Raw genomic sequence first — 21,638 nt, 5'->3', positions numbered from 1 at the left:
CAGCCCAGCACGAGGCGGGCCGCGCCTGCATGTACCCAGAGCGCTGCCACGTGCGTTGCTAGAGTTCAGTGTGTGGTGGCTGTGTGAACAGAGCTGTGTATTTCCGGCAGTGACCCGAGGCATGTGGCGTGCGCCTTGAAAAGAGTTGTTTTTTCCAGCACTAACTCGAGGCATGTGGCGCGCGCCTGACGAGAGCAGAGGGGGAGGCGGCAGGGCTCGGCGGGGGGTTCCATTCGCCTATTTCTCTTGTCCGGTGTACTTTCTGAAAACCATGATTCATGAACGGATGTAACTCTCTCTGTCTTGTGAAAACTACAAAAGGTCGAGTGAGGTTCCCATCTAACCTTAACTGCGTGTGTGCAACAATGACCACGCGCCCCTTACACCCCTGCAAGCTAACTGGAGGAAGGAGGACTATGGTCATAGTCCGCTAGGCATCGGCCAATGAGATGTAATTATCAAACTGGCTCACAAGGGAGAATAGTTTATATTTTGTCGCATTAACATGTGAAGTCCTACTAAAGTCCCGGACACAAGGAAATCCACACTGTCCACATTTCCGTGATTAAGTTCAATCTATTATAGATAATACAGTTCCCAGATGTTTGTTTCTATCTCCAGATATTCACATTTGTAGGGAATCGATCGTAAGCGGAATGATTTAGCCTGCTGTCATCGAAGGTTTTTGTAGACCTTGGTCCTCAAGTAGGCTACAGGCACTCATTCACAAGTAGGCCTACAGGCACTCAATTACAAGTAGGCCTACAGGCACTCAATTACAAGTAGGCCTACAGGCACTCAATTACAAGTAGGCCTACAGGCACTCAATTACAAGTAGGCCTACAGGCACTCAATTACAAGTAGGCCTACAGGCACTCAATTACAAGTAGGCCTACAGGCACTCATTCACAAGTAGGTCTACAGGCACTCATTCACAAGTAGGCTACAGGCCCTCATTCACAAGTACGCCTACAGGCCCTCATTCACAAGTAGTCCTACAGGCCCTCATTCACAAGAAGGCCTACTGGCCCTCATTCACAAGAAGGCCTACTGGCCCTCATTCACAAGAAGGCCTACTGGCCCTCATTCACAAGTAGTCCTACAGGCCCTCATTCACAAGAAGGCCTACTGGCCCTCATTCACAAGAAGGCCTACTGGCCCTCATTCACAAGAAGGCCTACTGGCCCTCATTCACAAGAAGGCCTACTGGCCCTCATTCACAAGAAGGCCTACTGGCCCTCATTCACAAGAAGGCCTACTGGCCCTCATTCACAAGAAGGCCTACTGGCCCTCATTCACAAGAAGGCCTACAGGCCCTCATTCACAAGTAGTCCTACAGGCCCTCATTCACAAGAAGGCCTACTGGCCCTCATTCACAAGAAGGCCTACTGGCCCTCATTCACAAGAAGGCCTACTGGCCCTCATTCACAAGTAGTCCTACAGGCCCTCATTCACAAGAAGGCCTACTGGCCCTCATTCACAAGAAGGCCTACTGGCCCTCATTCACAAGAAGGCCTACTGGCCCTCATTCACAAGAAGGCCTACTGGCCCTCATTCACAAGAAGGCCTACTGGCCCTCATTCACAAGAAGGCCTACTGGCCCTCATTCACAAGAAGGCCTGCAGGCCCTCATTCACAAGAAGGCCTACTGGCCCTCATTCACAAGAAGGCCTACTGGCCCTCATTCACAAGAAGGCCTACTGGCCCTCATTCACAAGTAGGCTACAGGCCATCATTCACAAGTAGGCATACAGGTCCTCATTCCCAAGTAGGCATACAGGCCCTCATTCACAAGAAGGCCTACACACACTCATTCACAAGAAGGCCTACAGGCCCTCATTCACAAGAAGGCCTACAGGCCCTCATTCACAAGAAGGCCTACTGGCCCTCATTCACAAGAAGGCCTACTGGCCCTCATTCACAAGAAGGCCTACAGGCCCTCATTCACAAGAAGGCCTACTGGCCCTCATTCACAAGAAGGCCTACTGGCCCTCGTTCACAAGAAGGCCTACTGGCCCTCGTTCACAAGAAGGCCTACTGGCCCTCATTCACAAGAAGGCCTACTGGCCCTCATTCACAAGAAGGCCTACAGGCCCTCATTCACAAGAAGGCCTACTGGCCCTCATTCACAAGAAGGCCTACTGGCCCTCATTCACAAGAAGGCCTACTGGCCCTCATTCACAAGAAGGCCTACTGGCCCTCATTCACAAGAAGGCCTACTGGCCCTCATTCACAAGTAGGCTACAGGCCATCATTCACAAGTAGGCATACAGGTCCTCATTCCCAAGTAGGCATACAGGCCCTCATTCACAAGTAGGCCTACACGCACTCATTCACAAGAAGGCCTACTGGCCCTCGTTCACAAGAAGGCCTACTGGCCCTCGTTCACAAGAAGGCCTACTGGCCCTCATTCACAAGAAGGCCTACTGGCCCTCATTCACAAGAAGGCCTACTGGCCCTCATTCACAAGAAGGCCTACTGGCCCTCATTCACAAGAAGGCCTACTGGCCCTCATTCACAAGAAGGCCTACTGGCCCTCATTCACAAGAAGGCCTACTGGCCCTCATTCACAAGAAGGCCTAATGGCCCTCATTCACAAGAAGGCCTACTGGCCCTCATTCACAAGTAGGCTACAGGCCATCATTCACAAGTAGTACACCAATGGAGGTGTGGGGTCCTACCGCTGACCAACCTGGACCTCAAAATTCCAGAAACAGAACAAAGTGGCTGATCAGGAAAGTTAAAGACAAAGTATGTACTACACAGCCAAGAAGTGCCGTGCAGCCCAGGGTTAGAATATTACCCAACAACTTCAGAATTTTTTAGAAAACTTTTTGTATTATTTCATGAGAAACATGGCATCAAAATAGACACTCCATCACAACAGTACAAAAACATGAAAAAATATATACAAATATATACAAAAGTATATCACAATGAAGGTAACGTACACTTGCAGGAATGATGAAGAAACATATAATCAAAGTATTGTAAAGACACCAACTGTTATCAGCAATATGAATTCAAAAGCACATGATTGCAAATTAAACACTTATTTTCAAATCATTCAAGAAATAAAGCCAGTCCTTTGATAACAAAAACCTGTGAACAGGGCGGTACTAAGATGGAATAGCCTGCCTGTCACTCAACGCCTGTGAACAGTAATTTGTACGAAGTTGCAGATAGGGCCCACGGTAGTGGTATGAGTTTGTCCCTAGCTGCACCCTTGGTTCTTGACACAGGCTGGGGGTCAACGCGTTTCGAACCTTGTTTATTCTAGGTTCTCCTCAGGACGAGGACTGGGTAGTGATGTACCTTCTCAGCCAACACATTGGCTGCGTGGAGAGAAGGAGGGGAACCACTGGAATTATTCTGGAAATGATGTCAAAGATGCCGTAATCAAAGGCGCCCAAGGCGAGCTGTGTTAATCAGCACGGACTCACATTCTCTTTTCGTGGTGTTAATGAGATGAAGAAGGCTGCACACGTTGTGCGCTGTACGGAGGAAAACGAGCCCCAAGTCTGTTTTCAAGCGTCAAGGAGGGAATCAATCTCTCGCTGTCAGTTAGAGCCTTCTGTAGTTGGAGTCCGAGATGGTTCAAGTCTGCCGGTCGAGTCAGATTGGTCCGAGATGGTTCAAGTCTGCCGGTCGAGTCAGATTCTGACTCGACCGGCAGACTTGAACCATCTCGGACTCCAACTACAGAAGGCTCTAACTGACAGCGAGAGATTGATTCCCTCCTTGACGCTTGAAAACAGACTTGGGGCTCGTTTTCCTCCGTACAGCGCACAACGTGTGCAGCCTTCTTCATCTCATTAACACCACGAAAAGAGAATGTGAGTCCGTGCTGATTAACACAGCTCGCCTTGGGCGCCTTTGATTACGGCATCTTTGACATCATTTCCAGAATAATTCCAGTGGTTCCCCTCCTTCTCTCCACGCAGCCAATGTGTTGGCTGAGAAGGTACATCACTACCCAGTCCTCGTCCTGAGGAGAACCTAGAATAAACAAGGTTCGAAACGCGTTGACCCCCAGCCTGTGTCAAGAACCAAGGGTGCAGCTAGGGACAAACTCATACCACTACCGTGGGCCCTATCTGCAACTTCGTACAAATTACTGTTCACAGGCGTTGAGTGACAGGCAGGCTATTCCATCTTAGTACCGCCCTGTTCACAGGTTTTTGTTATCAAAGGACTGGCTTTATTTCTTGAATGATTTGAAAATAAGTGTTTAATTTGCAATCATGTGCTTTTGAATTCATATTGCTGATAACAGTTGGTGTCTTTACAATACTTTGATTATATGTTTCTTCATCATTCCTGCAAGTGTACGTTACCTTCATTGTGATATACTTTTGTATATATTTGTATATATTTTTTCATGTTTTTGTACTGTTGTGATGGAGTGTCTATTTTGATGCCATGTTTCTCATGAAATAATACAAAAAGTTTTCTAAAAAATTCTGAAGTTGTTGGGTAATATTCTAACCCTGGGCTGCACGGCACTTCTTGGCTGTGTAGTACATACTTTGTCTTTAACTTTCCTGATCAGCCACTTTGTTCTGTTTCTGGGATCATTCACAAGTAGGCATACAGGTCCTCATTCCCAAGTAGGCATACAGGCCCTCATTCACAAGTAGGCCTACACGCACTCATTCACAAGAAGGCCTACAGGCCCTCATTCACAAGTAGTCTTATAGGCCATCAGTCACAGGTAGGCCGCAAGAATAGTTTTCGCTAGGCTAACATGGTCATACAAACAACCAATATGCAGGATATCACACTTCGTTATTAGTATACATCTACAATTATGATCGGGGTGTGTTGTTACTATTCTTATTTTTTCATTTTTTCTCCAAGGGTTGATTCCTATTCTTAGCCTTAAAATTCGCACCCGAGCCAGTAATTAGGTATCCTGTCGAGGTACGGGTACCAGGCATCATCGGCCAAGTCCTACTCATAAATTGTTCTGATATTTTTCTTACTCAGGTACTCAACATCAACCCTCCTAGCAGCAGCTTGACCTTGGGATCTCAGTATACTCTTATTAATTTCTACCTGGAGTGAGTGGGGACAAATTCTCCCATTCAAATTCTCACACACCAAGCACAGTTTCCCTCTTGTCTCCCTGGCCCATTTTAAGCTGCTCGACTGGATTTCATTTCTACATCATTGGGAGCCCTTTTGTACAGCCATAGGGTCCTCACGTTTCCCGAATCTTATCAGTGCTGTTTGAACTTGTATGCTCCAACATGTTATACCAAGCTCAGCTCTAATGGCCTGAATCATTGCAGAGCCAGGTAGTGACAGTAAAGTTTCTAGGCACTTCCCTTCTTCAAACTCCCAACCAAGTTTACCTATTAAGTAAAGCACTTCTGCACCGTACACGACTTGGGGAGGGATCATCGCGCTATAGGCCTTTATTATTGGTCTGTGGAACATCTCCCCATAATCCCGGGTACATTTTTTCAGACCACATACCGATGTAAGGGCCTTCGCTTTCTGAGCTTCTATGTGTGTGCCACTTTAAGGAACTATCAGACCAGACCCCTAGGTACTTGCATTCCGTCACAATTTCGAGTTTTAATGTATCCATAAACCATCTGCTTCTAGGGTCTCTTTCCAAAAGCTTAATATTTTAGTTTTATCCAGATTTACTGTTAAATGCTTTGAAGCACAGTACTCATTAAAAGCATTTAGCTTTCTTTGAAGCCCTAACTCGGTTTGATCAAAAATCACAAGGTCGTCTGCATACAGTAAGCACGATAAATGTCTACCATTCATTTGCGGGCTAGCACTTCTCTACACCTTTAAGGCTGTGGGCAATCTGGTAAGTAGATGGCAAATAATAAGGGCGCCAGCGAACAACCCTGTCTAAGGCCATTTTCAATGGCTATTTTTAACGCCAAGGACCCTACCATATCCTTGATTATCCACGCCCAATCCACGCCCAATTCCCTCTATGCAGCCCTTGAATTATGCCCAACAGGCCTTTCGGGATGTTATATTTTTCCAACGTCTCCCATAGGCATTTCCGATCCACTAGATAATTTCCGTAGTCTCTGACTCCCACTGACGCTGGAATCTGGGGATCAAGGTTCGATCCCCGGCACCGGCGGCAGATTAGCCCAGCACCATGTGACTCTGGGCAATAGCTTGCTTAATCTTCCCGACGACCCCCAGCGCCTGGAGACCCTTATGGGTGATGGTGCGCTTTACAAATGTGGATTATTATAAATGTGGATTATTATAGGCATTTCTGATACACTAGATCATTGTCCACCCAGGTCTCGGACCCGAGGCCGCTCTGGTCTTCGTTCGACTGTGGGTGAAGGTGCTGTCGCAGCCTGTTTTTAGCGGGTTTAACAGACACCAGATGTAGTTTTAAAAGAGCATTATTGCCAGAGTGGCTGTGAGCCCTGCTGGGTCAAAGACAAAAGGCCGGGGGTACTGGGGGGTGGGGGGGGGGGGGACTGTGAGACATCCCCACATGCCACGGGAGCCCCTCCGAGTTCCTCACTGTCTTTTTTTAATATCCAGTCTCCATTTCCCCCCTCTGGCTCATTTACCGTAAGGGAGAGGTTGGCCCTTCACATGTAAACAGACATGTTCCAGCATGTTCTACCAATCGAGGATGAGGAGGAATTGGTGACCCATGAGCACACCTGCCCCCTTGACCCCGGCTATTCGCTCGTGGGGAGATCTGATTCTGTACAGTTAAATCCATTTTAATGCATGATCGCTACGTTTTATAACTATCCTAATGGGTTGGACTCTAGCCTTGTGTGTGTGTTTTTTTATTTTTTATCTTCGATTTCTTCCGAAACTTTTACCTCCTCTTTATTATTCTCCGCGTGTTATGCTGGCGAATGCCTTATTCCCTCATGGCTGCCCTTCTATAATGTGGGATATTTGGTCCAAGAAAACGGTTACAAGGCTACAGCAGAGAGAGCTTTGGTGTAGGCACTGCAGTACTGATGTAGCGACTCTCTCGGCTGGGAGAGGTGACCCACTGCCCTCATTCCTGATGACAAAGGTACTTGACAGACACCTGCCTTAGAAGCTGCTTGCCCTAGTTCTTACTTTAAGGGATAACATCCCCCACCCGTCCTGTTGAAATGGTAAACCACGTTAGGAGAAGAGGTTCTTAATTTTGCATTTTGTTCCTGCCCCCCGCCGTGGTGTCTGGGACAACACTCCTCAGGGGGGCGCATTCCGCGTATGGTTGACTGCTCCAAGCATGGTGCGTCGGAGGACCCCCGCAGGAGGAATGGCATGGATTCGTCCAGCTGGGAATAATACCTGACAGCCTAACGAGGGGCAGGGAAGCGGGTCATCCACCAGGGGGCGCACGCATCGGGTCATTTATTTGCTGTTTGATGGAAGACACTGCCAAGTGGAAACCAGGGCACAGAGGAATATGGCGACCGTCACTGGGAGAGGGGAGGTGAGGGTCCTTAGACACGACCTGCATATGTCTTTTTAGAAAAAAAAGATGGGAAGAGGATGTGGTCTGACAGCTAGATTCCCGACTTTGGTGCTGGAAACCAAGGTTCGAGCCTCGGGGTCGTGTCGACGACCTGTGATTCTGGGCAAATCCCGTAATCTCCCCGTGCCGGAATGTGTCCTTGTGTGATTTAACCAGTGCTCACGTAAAGAGCTCCAACACCTTCGGGTCGAGTTTGCGCTATATAAATCTGCATAAAAAATAAAAAGTTGTGGTGCTTCGAGCGTGGTTGGGTGGGCACCGCGGGTGGTGGGCACGTATGGTCAACTCTTAACTACCCTGCTGGCACCTCTGTCCTCAGCAGGGCCGGACTGGGAACCAAAACCATCCCTGTCAAAGTGCTCAGCTGGGGTTGGGGATGCCGCCGAGCTCTTTGCAGGGCCGGGTTTCGGACGATTTTGTTATAGGGCCGATTTTGTACCAAAATCTGCCCCTACGGGCCCCAAACTGGCCCTCCACCTGTGCGGCGCACCGGGGGATTGCCCGATGCCCGCTACGGCCAGTCCAGTCCTGGTATTCAGTCATTCTTTGCTCGCACCAACACAACTGCTCCAATTCGCTATTGTGCTAAAGAAAAGCTCATTCACCTACTGGTACCAACTCCTCAGAAGCTAAAGTGGCACATACATGTAGAAAAACAGCGAAAGGGACACCAGGATGTTCACATCTGAAATGAGCTGAGCTAATATCGAGTAAACTATCCTGATTTCTATCTTCATCTCGATGCCTCTCTGTCATTGCACATGTCTTTACCTTACGAGGCTTCGCTCCACCTTTCTAAGCCTCTCTCTGCCTTAATAGACTTCTCTCCGATATCCTAGACCTCCCTCCGGCTTCCGGGGCCTCCCTTCGCCATACTAGGCTTCTCTCCGCCATACTAGGCTTCTCTCCGCCATACTAGGGTTCTTTCCGCCATACTAGGCTTCTTTCCGCCATACTAGGCTTCTTTCCGCCATACTAGGCTTCTCTCCGCCATACTAGGCTTCTCTCCGCCATACTAGGCTTCTCTCCGCCATACTAGGCTTCTCTCCGCCATACTAGGCTTCTCTCCGCCATACTAGGCTTCTCTCCGCCATACTAGGCCTCTCTCCGCCTGACTAGGCCTCTCTCCGCCTGACTAGGCCTCTCTCCGCCTGACTAGGCCTCTCTCCGCCTGACTAGGCCTCTCTCCGCCTGACTAGGCCTCTCTCCGCCTGACTAGGCCTCTGTCTGCCCGAGTAGGCCTCTGTCTGCCCGAGTAGGCCTCTGTCTGCCCCCGAGTAGGCCTCTGTCTGCCCCCGAGTAGGCCTCTGTCTGCCCCCGAGTAGGCCTCTGTCTGCCCCCGAGTAGGCCTCTGTCTGCCCCCGAGTAGGCCTCTGTCTGCCCCCGAGTAGGCCTCTGTCTGCCCCCGAGTAGGCCTCTGTCTGCCCCCGAGTAGGCCTCTGTCTGCCCCCGAGTAGGCCTCTGTCCGCCCCCGAGTAGGCCTCTGTCCGCCCCCGAGTAGGCCTCTGTCCGCCCCCGAGTAGGCCTCTGTCCGCCCCCTGCGACGAGTGTCGGGGACAGTGCGACGAGTGTCATGGGGGGACAGTGCGGAGAGTGTCATGGGGGGACAGTGCGGAGAGTGTCATGGGGGGACAGTGCGGAGAGTGTAATGGGGACACTGTGGAGAGTGTCGGGGGTGCAAACTGCGGAGAGTGTGGGGGGGCAGTGTGGAGAGTTTCATGGGGGGACACTGTTGAGAGTGTTGGGGGGACACTGAGAAGAGTGTGGGGGCACTGCGGAGAATGTGGGGGCACTGCGGAGAATGTCAGGGGGCACTGCAGAGAGTATGAGGGGTTCACTCTGTCAGGCACTGCTCCTAGTGCCAGACGCCGTTGACGGTGCCAAGCGCTGCTGAGAGTGTCCGGAGGCACTGCACAGTGTCGGGAGACTGATGGTGCCAACCGCTACTCAATTTGTCAGGCGCTGCTCAGGGTGTCGGGCACTGCTGACGGTGTCAGGCGCTGCTGATGGTGTCAGGCGCTGCTGATGGTGTGCCAGATGTGCAGGCTTTTTGACAGCTGAGCAGCACATATGAACACTGAGTAGAGATCGGATCCGTCCACCCTGGTCTTGTCCCTGCACCGTCTTCGGCTTCTGATTTCTGATTCTAGGCACTGTCATTGAAGCTATAGGCTACCGAGCAGTCGGTTGTCATAGTTGATATCACAGGGTGTTTTTTTTGTTGTCAACATTTTCTCTGTGCTATTTCTCATAGGTGAAAACCGCATCAGTATCCTGTCGGAAATCTGGGACCATTTCTTCTCGGAAATTCTTCCAACGCTCCAGGCTATTTTTTACCCAGTACAGGTAAGTAGCCAAAAAGAGTGCGGGTGGTCCTGAAAACATGTTCTTACAGAAGGAGGCAGCATCATACATTTTAAGCTTCAAAATAATGCAAGCAGTTGTTACCACCAGTTCTGTGGCCCTGGACCAGGGCCATGCTGCAGCAGGTTAGTCCATTAGTCCACATCCTACTGGTGCGTAGAGTAAACGCAGGTAAAGGCCGGAGGATGCGATGGTGAGTGCAGGGGTTTGGTGTTAGAACGAAGCAAACGTTGCAGACATGACTTGTGAAGGCGCTTCATGAAATGTTGGCACTTTAAAGACATTGGCCTACCACTAACAGCGTGAAAAGGCGCGCGCCACAAACTACGACATGCATACATAAAGTGAATTTCACTGTGAATTGACTCTACACATGTGTACTTGATTTAGTGTTTTAAGTGGCTGCTGGTTTGTGGAGCCGAAGGCTCTAGAGAGGTCTCTAGAGGCGGGAGAGCAAACGCATTAACAAGAAGAGCCGAGCCAGAGACGAGCCAGGGGTCGAAGAGCTGAGCTATGTCAATGACATGTAAATTGTGCTGCACTCTTCATGTTAAAAAATAAAAGAAGCGTATTCCTTCGGAGGCTCCTATCTCTGCATTAACAGGCTTTTTATCAAAGGTGATGGTTTTTAAAATGAACTTAGAAACATCCCTGCCCCTGCCCAGAGGGCAATGGCATTGGCGAGCTAGGAGGCAAAGCAAAAGAGAGGGGTCCTACTCTTCCAAAGGGACAGGACACCGAATAGACTGCAGTCTTAAAAAAGTTTTCCCTTTGGGATATAATCATACCATATAGCTGAATAATGGAATCATAAACAATTACCACACCACCCAATCACACAATGGCCCAACAATCCAAAAGGTACAAAAGTGTATTTATCAGTGCTTCATAGAAATGTATTAAAAACACGTTTGAGCTGATAGCTCTCAATAAAAAATCACAAATTCACACATTCACAATGTACTGTATTCTCCTTAATGTTCTCACAAGTGCTGTCTATTCAGAACTATTCTTCATATAAGAGTGCATTTCCCCAAGAGTGTCCTTATCAGAGCCCGGTACACAGCTCAGTACTGTGAAATCAAAGCTTGGTCACTGTAAAGGCATCACGAGAGCCGACTTACTGAGATATCGGTGATGGAGCAGTACAGTACTGCAGTGCATTGTGGGAGCCTTGTCAGTGTCTCAGGACAGACGAGAGCCATATTAGTTTCTCGCGTCAGATATTGGTGAATGGAGCAGTTCGGGACTGTGGTGCAACGTGAGCTGAGGGCAGGGCTATCCGTGCATTGAGAAGTGTAGTACTGTGGTGCATTGTGAGAGCTGCAACTATGTCTGAGGGTAGAGTTGTCAGTACATGGTGCCGTTTAGTACTGTGATGCAATGTAAAGCCTCGTCAGTGTCTAAGGCCTATATGGTGTAGTTCAATGCTGCAGTGTATGGTGAGAGCGATGTCAGTGTTTCAGGGCAGGTGAGAGCCATGTCTATCGCATTAGAAATTTGTGTATGGTACAGTACAGTAGGGCAGGGTCATCAGTGCATGGTGCAGTTCAGGGCTGCAGTGCCCCGTCAGTGTCTCAGGACATTGTTATCAGTGCATGGTGCAGTCCAGTGCTACAGTGCAGGGTGAGAGCCGCGTCAATGCTGCAGTGCAGGGTGAGAGCCGCATCAATGTCACAGGGCAAGTTGATCAGTGCATGGTGCAGTTCAGTGCTGCAGTGCAGGGTGAGAGCCGCGTCAATGCTGCAGTGCAGGGTGAGAGCTGCGTCAATGTCTCAGGGCAGGGTTATCAGTGCATGGTGCAGTTCAGTGTTGCAGTGCAGGGTGAGAGCCGCGTCAATGCTGCAGTGGATGGTGAAAGCCGCGTCAATGTCCCCGGGCAGCGTTATAAGTGCATGGTGCAGTTCAGTGCAGGGTGAGGGGCGTGTCAGTCTCAGGGCAGAGATATCAGTGCATGGTGCAGTTCAGAGCTACAGTGCAGGGTGAGAGCCGCGTCAATGCTGCAGTGCAGGGTGAGAGCTTTGTCAATGTCTAACGACAGGGTTATAAGTGCATGGTGCAGTTCAGTGCTGCTGTGCAGAGTGAGAGCCGCGTCAATGCTGCAGTGGATGGTGGAAGCCGGGTCAATGTCCCAGGGCAGCGTTATAAGTGCATGGTGCAGTTCAGTGCAGGGTGAGGGGCGTGTCAGTCTCAGGGCAGCGTTATAAGTGCATGGTGCAGTTCAGTGCAGGGTGAGGGGCGTGTCAGTCTCAGGGCAGGGTTATCAGTGCATGGTGCAGTTCAGTGCTACAGTGCAGGGTGAGAGCCGCATCAATGCTGCAGTGCAGGGTGAGAGCCGCGTCAATGTCCCAGGACAGGGTTATCAGTGCATGGTGCCGTTCATTGCTGCAGTGCAGGGTGAGAGCCGCGTCAATGTCCCAGGGCACAGTTATCAGTGCATGGTGCATGTTAGTGCTACAGTGCAGGGTGAGAGCCACGTCATTATAATGCTGCAGTGCATGGTGAAAGCTGCGTCAATGTCCCAGGGCAGGGTTATAAGTGCATGGTGCAGTTCAGTGCTTCAGTGCAGGGTGACAGGCGTGTCCATGTCTCAGGGCAGGGTTATCAGTGCATGGTGCAGTCCAGTGATACAGTGCAGGGTGAGAGCCGCGTCAATGCTGCAGTGGATGGTGAAAGCCGGGTCAATGTCTCAGGGCAGCGTTATAAGTGCATGGTGCAGTTCAGTGCAGGGTGAGGGGCGTGTCAGTCTCAGGGCAGAGATATCAGTACATGGTGCAGTTCAGAGCTACAGTGCAGGGTGAGAGCCGCGTCAATGCTGCAGTGCAGGGTGAGAGCCGCATCAATGTCCCAGGACAGGGTTATCAGTGTATGCTGCAGTTCAGAGCTGCAGTGCAGGATGAGCCGCGCTATAGTCCCAGGGCACGGTTATCAGTGCATGGTGCATGTTAGTGCTGCAGTGCAGTGTGAGAGCCACGTCAATGCTGCAGTGCATGGTGAAAGCTGCGTCAATGTCCTAGGGCAGGGTTATAAGTGCATGGTGCAGTTCAGTGCTTCAGTGCAGGGTGACAGGCGTGTCCATGTCTCAGGGCAGGGTTATCAGTGCATGGTGCAGTTCAGAGCTGCAGTGCAGGATGAGCCGCGTTAATGTCCCAGGGAAGGGTTATCAGTGCATGGTGCATGTTAGTGCTGCAGTGCAGTGTGAGAGCCGCGTCAATGCTGCCGTGCAGGGTGAGAGCTGTGTCAATGTCTCAGGACAGGGTTATAAGTGCATGGCACAGTTCAGTACTACAGTCCATGTTGAAAGCTGCGTCAATGTCCCAGGGCAGGGTTATCCGTGCATGGTGCCTTTCATTGCTGCAGTGCAGGGTGAGCGCCGCGTCAATGTCTCAGGACATTGTTATCAGTGCATGGTGCAGTTCAGTGCTTCAGTGCAGGGTGAGCGCCGCGTCAATATTTCAGGACAGGGTTATCAGTGCATAGTGCAGTCCTGTGCTACAGTGCAGGGTGAGAGCCACGTCAATGCTGCAGTGGATGGTGAAAGCCGCGTCAATGTCCCAGGACAGGGCTATCCGTGCATGGTGCCTTTCATTGCTGCAGTGCAGGGTGAGCGCCGCGTCAATGTCTCAGGACATGGTTATCAGTGCATGGTGCAGTCCAGAGCTACGTTGCGGGGTGAGAGCCGCGTCAATGCTGCAGTGCAGGGTGAGAGCCACATCAATGTCCCAGGACAGTGTCATCAGTGCATGGTGGAGTTCAGTGCTGCAATGCACCGTGAGAGCCAGGTCAATGTTCCAGGGCAGGGTGATCAGTGCATGGTGCAGTTCAGTGCTACAGTTCAGGGTGAGAGCCGCGTCAAAGCTGCAGTGCATGGTGAAAGCCTTGTCAATGTCGTAGGGTTATAAGTGCATGGTGCAGTTCAGTGCTTAAGTGCAGGGTGAGGGGCGTGTCCATGTCTCAGGGCAGGGTTATCCGTGCATGGTGCAGTTCAGTGCTGCAGTGCAGTATGAGAGCCGTGTCAATGCTGCTGTGCAGGGTGAGAGACGCGTCAATGCTGCAGTGCAGGGTGAGAGCCGCATCAATGTACCAGGGCAGGGTTATCAGTGCATGGTGCCGTTCATTGCTGCAGTGCAGGGTGAGAGCCGCGTCAGTGTCTAGGACAGGGTTATCAGTGCATGGTGCAGTCCAGTGCTGCAGTGCTGGATGAGAACCGTGTCAATGTCCCAGGGCAGGGTCATCAGTGCATGGTGCAGTTCAGTGCTGCAGTGCAGGGTGAGAACCGTGTCAATGTCCCAGGGCAGGGTGATCAGTGCATGGTGCATTACAGTGCTACAGTGCAAGGTGAGACCTGCGTCAATGTCCGAGGACAGTGTCATCAGTGCATGGTGGAGTTCAGTGCTCCAATGCACAGTGAGAGCAGTGTCAATGTTCCAGGGCAGGGTGATCAGTGCAAGGTGCAGTTAAGTGCTGCAGAGCAGGGTGAGAGCCGCGTCAATTTGGCAGTGCAGGGTGAGAGCTGCGTTAATGTCCCAGGGCAGGGTCATCAGTGCATGGTGGAGTTCAGTGTTGCAATGCACCGTGAGAACCGGGTCAATGTCCCAGGGCAGGGTCATCAGTGCATGGTGCAGTTCAGTGCTGCAATGCACCGTGAGAACCGGGTCAATGTCCCAGGGCAGGGTTATCAGTGCATGGTGCAGTTCAATGCTGCAGTGCAGGGTGAGAGCCGCGTCAATTCCTTTGGGCGAGCCTGTCAGAAGACAGTGACGTGTGTAGCTACATTGGCTTCCAGTGCGCTACTTCATAGTGTTCAAAACTATGTGTCTGGCCAATCAGGCCCTCTGCAACTGGAGTCCTGATAACAATCCCCCGTTTCTAAAAACTTGCTAGATGGGGACCTCCTGTATGGTCCGAGCAGCAGGTATTTGGAACCAGCTGCCTGATTACCTGGGATTGAGGTAGCACCCTGCAAGAAGGCACTGAAGACCTCTTTTTAAGCTTTTGTAATCGGGAATACTTCTGGGTGCTGTTCTCCTACTCGCCTGTTCTATGCCGAGCACCGGACACTCTCCGAGTAGCTGCGCGCTCTATAAAAGACACTCATTCATTCATTCACTCACTACAGACCACATGCAAGACTTAGTCCCAGCCACAAACAGACTGCAAATAGAACCCTAGAAGGTCCTTAAAGAAAGTACCCTTTGGTGCTTCATGAGAGCCTACTGCAGTTGAGTGTTGCAGACTCAACCATAAACATTCTTGACATTATTGCACATACAGTACATCCTGTTATGATCGTATGTGCGGTGGTCGGTTCTTGCCTGGTCTGTGTGTAGGAACCTGTCCCAGGCGACCTGCGGAGCGAAGCACGCTCATGGATTCCGGTTCCTGTTGACCAGAGTTTTGCAGTGAACGGCTCTTGGCACCCTGTGCCAGACTGCTGATCCCTTCCGCTTCAGTCCCCTTTTGCATAACAGGAGGCTCAGCCGCCTCCACCTGGCCCTTTCTTCCCTGTTCCCTAATCAGGAATGTTTCGCACGCCTCGCTCTGCATTAACTCACTCACTCATGCATTGCTGCACGCTGGACATTAACCAAGTCCATTTGCACGTTATTGGGATTAGAACGTTTGCCTTTCAGCACAGCTGTTAATAGCAGGGGTCAGCTGGAGTAGGTTAGTTATTAACCAATATATATGTAGCCCAGGGTGTTTTTGTGGTTTGCTGCACGCGCTGTGGCCAAATAAGCAAATAAAAGGTGAGAATGTAGTAATTGTTGGACATTTTTCAGCTTCTGAAAAGTGAGTCGTTTCCTAATGTTCCCGTAAAGGAACAGAACTTGTGGGAACCGGCCCAGACAGGGGTCCGACAGCCAGTCTGCTCTGGGACCCAATCATGTGCTGAGATTGCTTAACAGTAGGGGCTATTTCAACATGTTTCATTAATGAGGGAAATAAAGGGAACTGGCCTGCGTCAGGAGTAAATTTGTAAAAACATGAAGTATTGCCTCTGAAAGTGTTATTGAATTAATCCAAATTGTAATTACATTTTTATAGCGCTTGCTACCCCTGACGAGGTGTCAAAGCGTTTTTTCAGAAAGTTGCACGCTGCTCCGGAACCCATACTGGATTAGTGGTGAATTAGTATAGTGAAAAGTGAAGTTAATTTGAGCGGTGGATATGTTAGTCTGTTATTTGGATTGAGAAAGGTTAGTGGAGGGCTGAAAAGGGTAGGGGTTCCATTTACATTTTGCTTTCTATTCCTGATGAACTGTTGTAGAGCTTTTTGGTGGATAGCACGCGACTCCGGAACGCTAACAGTATTAGTGGGGAATTAGTTTAGGAAAATATGAAATGAATTTGAGCTGTGGACATGTTAGTCTGTTATTTGGTTTGAAAAGGAATAGTGGAGGGATAGAAGAGGTAAGACTCTCTTTTTAGAGTTCATAGCAGTAGGAGGGAGTTTGAGCTGAGTAATGGGGAGGTGGAGGGAAAAGAGGTGTTTAGAAAGGCTTGTTTGGGAGATTTGTATAGTAAAAGTGGTCAGACTATGTGCACATTCCACCAGCTGTGATGTCATGAAGTGTGGATACTGCATTGTTGCTTTGCCACACATTTAAACCTTTCTAAAATATTCCTTCCCTGTAGTTATTTTTTTAAAACAAATCATTCTCTCTGAAAAAACCCTTGCGTTACCAATCTCTTCTTAAATGGCACCAGTTACTCATAAAGGGGCTTTCGAGTGTAATGAAATAAGCAATTCATTTCTCTCAGTCCTGCCTCTCTAACAATTGGGCTTGGGTTTTTGAATGTCTTGTCAAATCATTCACCAGATGGCCCCTTTAAGCTTCATAATGGCCGCACCTATCCGCCATATTGCTGGTAATTTTTTGATTGTGGGGATTCGTTATTCTTACCCTGAAGATGATGTGGCACGGTCACCTCTCTTGTAATGTTTTAAGTAGGTTTTCATTGGATGGAGGGACAAATGACCAATGAGTGTTGGAAACACCCTTTAGAGGTATCACCGACTGTAGAGTCATTGATGAGAGTTAAAAGTATAGGGGGTACAAAAATCACCAAACACTTCAGACTGAAAATACTTGAAATCAGAGATTCTTCGAATTAGGAGATCCCTGGGTCTGTGGTGAGGAAGCCATGTCAACTCCTTTCAACAGGTGAGAGAGACAAAAGGAAAAATGGAGCTACTGTATTTAGGAAATTGGGTGGCACACAACATGGGGAGAGGCATCCTGTCGGCAAACAGAAATCACAAACCGCCACAAATTTCCTGACCCCACGTACCCGACTTCAGATATTGTAAGTCGTTCAGATGGAACCGCACAAGTCAGGAGTAGGCACATCTGTGACATTGAGCCAAGTTCTAGTGACTCATGGCAGAACTGGTCATGGTTTCAACCAAGTTGAGACAGCTGTTTGTTTGTAGGAGGCGATGAGAAAGGAACTTTCATAGCACTTGAGTGTTGTGTTTCCTGGATGAATGTTTACTGGACTTGGGGTCACGAACATGGATGCACAGGAAAATGTAGCCTCCTACATTGTGGTCGTTGGTTGTATTCTGAGTGGTTCTAGATTATTATGTGGATGGTAGCATTTAAAGCTCCCTCACCCCAACTGTATGATTACTGCGAGGGATTAAGGGCGGGATGAAGGGCGGGATGCTCCCAACATCTCTGTAACAAAAACAACTTTATGCAGGCTTTGTCAGGAATTAATGTGGCCCTCGTGTTCATGGTCTTTAACTAGGCAACTGTTTAACATTTCACTTACCTGTTCTAGCCTCCCCTTGTTCAGCTATATACCTTCACCCAAAGCCATGGTTTATACCTGTAATGAATAAGCCTGGGCAAAGCACTATGCTACGCTTGCGTAGTTTGCAAAGTTTGCTCTACTTTGTACTATGCGAATTGTATGTAGCACAGGGCAAACACGCGTTGTGGTAATTTTTTGCTTGCTCGTGGTCCTCCACGTTAATTTGGCGACCGCGAGCAAACAAAATTACACTCCGGCGAGACTTTTTCCTCCTTCGCGATCAGCAACATCAAGTTGTCGATCGCGAGCATGAAAATTAAATCCCCCCTGCGAGCTTCTCAACGCGGGGATGTCAGGTTTTTCAGTGCGTGTGGTCGCGTATGCTCGTGAACGATCCCGATGAGAAACGAACAGTCCGCGCTGAGAAAGCTGCAGCTCGAATAGGAATCTACTTGAGCTGCAGAAAACGACCTCTTGCACTGTGCAAGCTGCAGTTTGCACTGTGCGGACAAGCATCCGGCAATGTGCAATCAATGCGAACAGCATTTTGCACAGTGCACTACGCAGTTCGCATAGCTACCTTAGCTATCTTAGCTCGCGTAGTGCACTTCGTGTAGCTACGCGTAGTGCTACTTCGCAAATTACGCCCAGGGTTAGTAATAAATAGTGTGTGGTCCTGGAGACCTCCTCTCTTTTATTAATTGAACATTTTCTGAACAAGGTATCATATAAGGCTGCTCCCTGTCTGAATGAGTCCTGCTTTCATGCTTCCTTTCTTTTCTTTACCACTTTATTTCCAGGGCCAGGAGTTGACCATTCGTCAGATAGCGCTGCTGGGATTCCGTGACTGTGTGGTGCTGAAGGTGAAGTTGGAGGAAGCCTTCTCATTGGTGCAGCTGCAGGTCCCCCCCTCCATTGTTCAGATGCTCCTCATTCTTCAGGTGAGCAATCTAGGTTTAGTTTGATGCCTGCACATGGACAGGGCTGCTTTGGCTGTGAGAGAAAGAGAAACCAATGGATTACAAGAAACCCTTGTACCCAAGAGCTATCCCTAGGGAGGGTCACAGTCGGTGGAGGCTGCTATCTGGATAAATCGGTGAGGGAGCAGGGGGGGGGTGTTGAATACAAAATTAAAAATGTACCTGCAGCCTGATGTACGCCGCCTGACGTCCGCTGCCATGCCGCCTCTTTAGATAATGCACACACAGGCTCCCAGAATCCCCTGGGCTGATGCAGATGCTACTCTTATGCTGGTATTACCTGGCATCAGAGAAGCGTAGGGATCGGGTGGAGCGAACTGGCACCACGCTCCAGCAGAGACTGGGAGCCTGCTCTCCTGAGCCCTGGCGCCATTTGAAAGCAACAACCTGGAGATATCCAAGTGCGCATGTCGGTTTGCCTACATGCACACTGGCAGTGCCCCCCTCAGTCCACCACTCTTCCTGCCCCTGATGGCCCCACGTTATAGACTTGGCAGCGGCACTAGAGTGAAATAAAATGGGAATAAAGCAGTTTTCTTTACTGCTTTATTATCCTTTTATTTGGCATGGTTCCAGCAGTGGGTCGACCTTCTTCCTCCATGTCAGAGGAGCTGCCCTTGGTCACAGTTTTCTGCCTCTTGTCCGATATGTTTTGCTTCTGCAGAGCAAGAAGCCTCCTGAGTACCCGGCCTGTCCCTGGAGCATTGTAAGATTCCCAGAGGGCTCCGTTTCATCAAGGACGTGATGCTCAATTCTCGGACATGAATTGCTTGTTTTCATCTGTTCACTTGAATCAAATAGAGTGAACGTGGACTAAAATGACCTGCATGTGGTAACATGGAGCTATGTGTAGCTGTAAGGGGGTGGGATTACCCATGCTTGTCTCTCCAACTGTGCATGTACACCAGTGGCTGCTAAGACAATATGTCTAGGAAATTGTGATCTAAAATGAATGGTTTATTTCTGCTCACTCTAAACCCTTGCTGAAGAGTCAGTGTAGCTCTGTACATCATAGGGTGGTATTAGACCACTGTCCAGCGATGCTCTTCACGCCCAGTTTGGTCCTTTCAGCTGCCTGCACAATGGTCTAACTTTATCCCCGTGTTATTGCTCCCCTGCTGATGTTCACTCTTTTCCCTTCAACCTGCCCCCATCTCACCCCACCAGAAGCCACATACACGGTCCTTAAATCTATGCATCTTGTCCTCTTTTCTGTCCAAACAATTCCAGTGCATCTAAATCTCGTCCAAATGCTTCTCACAATTGAGATCTTCTCGCATCAATGTTTAGGCACTACGGTGGGGTACCAGGTGCCGAAGTCATCGTTCCAGCGACAGTCTCACTGCTTTGCTGTACTGGGAGGGATCTACAGGATACGCGCTGAATTCATCGACCACACTCCGTCCATTTGACATTGAGCAAGATCTGGTCTCTCCGGATTGTGCCCTATTGTGATCGGTCAGTGTGTGTCCTGCTGACTGCATTGTCTGAAGATGAAGGGAATTACCTAGTGTGGCGCAATCGTCATCACTTGAACTGACTGAGTGTGTGGGAATATGGGTTGAGCTGCAGTTATTGCTACACTTATGAGTGTGAACATGTCAAACCGGAAGTGTGGGTAGTACCCAATTGGAGGCAGAGATCTTATTCATTGGCTCTGTAGTCCACTTGGTCAGATGAGTGCATTCTGCCATCTTCTATCATCATTGGGTGAAAAATGCCACCAGCAATAAGTCTTAATTTGGTATAAGCATGCTCTTTACCAGGAACAGTCATGCAGGTGTGGGTGTGTGACGTGACACCCAAGCCTACCTCTACAAAGTAATAGCGGATACTGATGGGATTGTGGATCAGGATAACCTCTACTCTAGAGCGAAGACTGTAGGTGGCTCTGAACCCCTTTCTTCCTCCAAGGAATCCCAACTAAACACAGTCGCATCCTCTGGAAATTGTCTCACTGTAATAGGCAGTAATGAGTTCACCCCATGCCTCTTTCATCCACTACCAGACACTCTGACCATTTATCTCTCTCAGATTCGTTTTTATCCTTGATTTTTGTTTGTCACTTTAACTCCAATGTATACCTTTCACAGGTTTCACCTGCACAGATGTGCAGACCCATACATTTCGTCTTCTTGGAGGACCCCACAGACCCGTCACAGAGGTGTCGGTGGTAATACCAGAAAACCCTAATATAGCCCCTGAACTATTTCTGGGACTTCTTCTCCACTCTGTCAGGGTCTCCACAGGGGTCAATGTTGTATTAAGAGTTTGGTATTAGGCCATAGCCACCTAGGTTATGACCTTCACGTCTGTCAGTCTCTGAGGGGCTATGATCCACCCTGCAGTCTCTCACACGTGCATGCCTAGGGATGTCACTTGAGGCAGCTTCTAAAGTGCAGTCACTATGGCTGCAGGTCTGCATGTTACTTGGACAGTCTTTAACGGTATCTCGCGTGTGTCAACCATTGCATGTCATCGGGACTCTGTACTGTAACTCCTTGGTGATCTCTGTAGAATATTCCCTCTGGCTCTGTTAAGTAAGGACACTCCACCGAGTCACTCCTGGGCGTACTCTGTAAGCATTTATGTGTGGCTGCTAGTAGCCAGGGCACTCCTCTAGGTCACTCCTTGGCTAACAGATTAGTATGTATCCTGGCAGCTTGTAACCAGGGCACTCCTCCGAGTCACTCCTGGGCGTACTCTGTAAGCATTTATGTGTGGCTGCTAGTAGCCAGGGCACTCCTCTAGGTCACTCCTTGGCTAACAGATTAGTATGTATCCTGGCAGCTTGTAACTAGGGCACTCCTCCGAGTCACTCCTGGGCGTACTCTGTAAGCATTTATGTGTGGCTGCTTGTAGCCAGGGCACTCCTCTAGGTCACTCCTTGGCTAACAGATTAGCATGTATCCTGGCAGCTTGTAACCAGGGCACTCCACCGAGTCACTCCTGGGAGTACTCTGTAAGCATTTATGTGTGGCTGCTAGTAGCCAGGACACTCCTCAGGTCACTCCTTGGCTAACAGATTAGTATGTATCCTG

At 49.5% G+C, this 21,638-nt stretch overlaps 1 protein-coding gene across 3 annotated transcripts in view; it reads left to right on the top strand.

Annotated features, from left to right (window-relative positions):
* Nucleotides 1-21,638, top strand: part of PRR5L (proline rich 5 like) — a 260,905-nt gene that overhangs the window by 145,532 nt on the left and 93,735 nt on the right. For all 3 annotated transcript variants that reach the window (XM_086959532.1, XM_086959533.1, XM_086959534.1), the window contains exons 6-7: nucleotides 9,744-9,835; nucleotides 18,418-18,558. In XM_086959532.1, the coding sequence (XP_086815658.1) occupies nucleotides 9,744-9,835; nucleotides 18,418-18,558 (233 nt within the window). The remainder of the gene's footprint in view (nucleotides 1-9,743; nucleotides 9,836-18,417; nucleotides 18,559-21,638) is intronic.

Source organism: Lissotriton vulgaris, chromosome 2_2 (genome assembly GCF_964263255.1).
Source record: "Lissotriton vulgaris chromosome 2_2, aLisVul1.2, whole genome shotgun sequence".
NCBI lineage: Eukaryota > Metazoa > Chordata > Amphibia > Caudata > Salamandridae > Lissotriton > Lissotriton vulgaris.
This window is presented reverse-complemented; position numbering and strand designations above follow the sequence as displayed.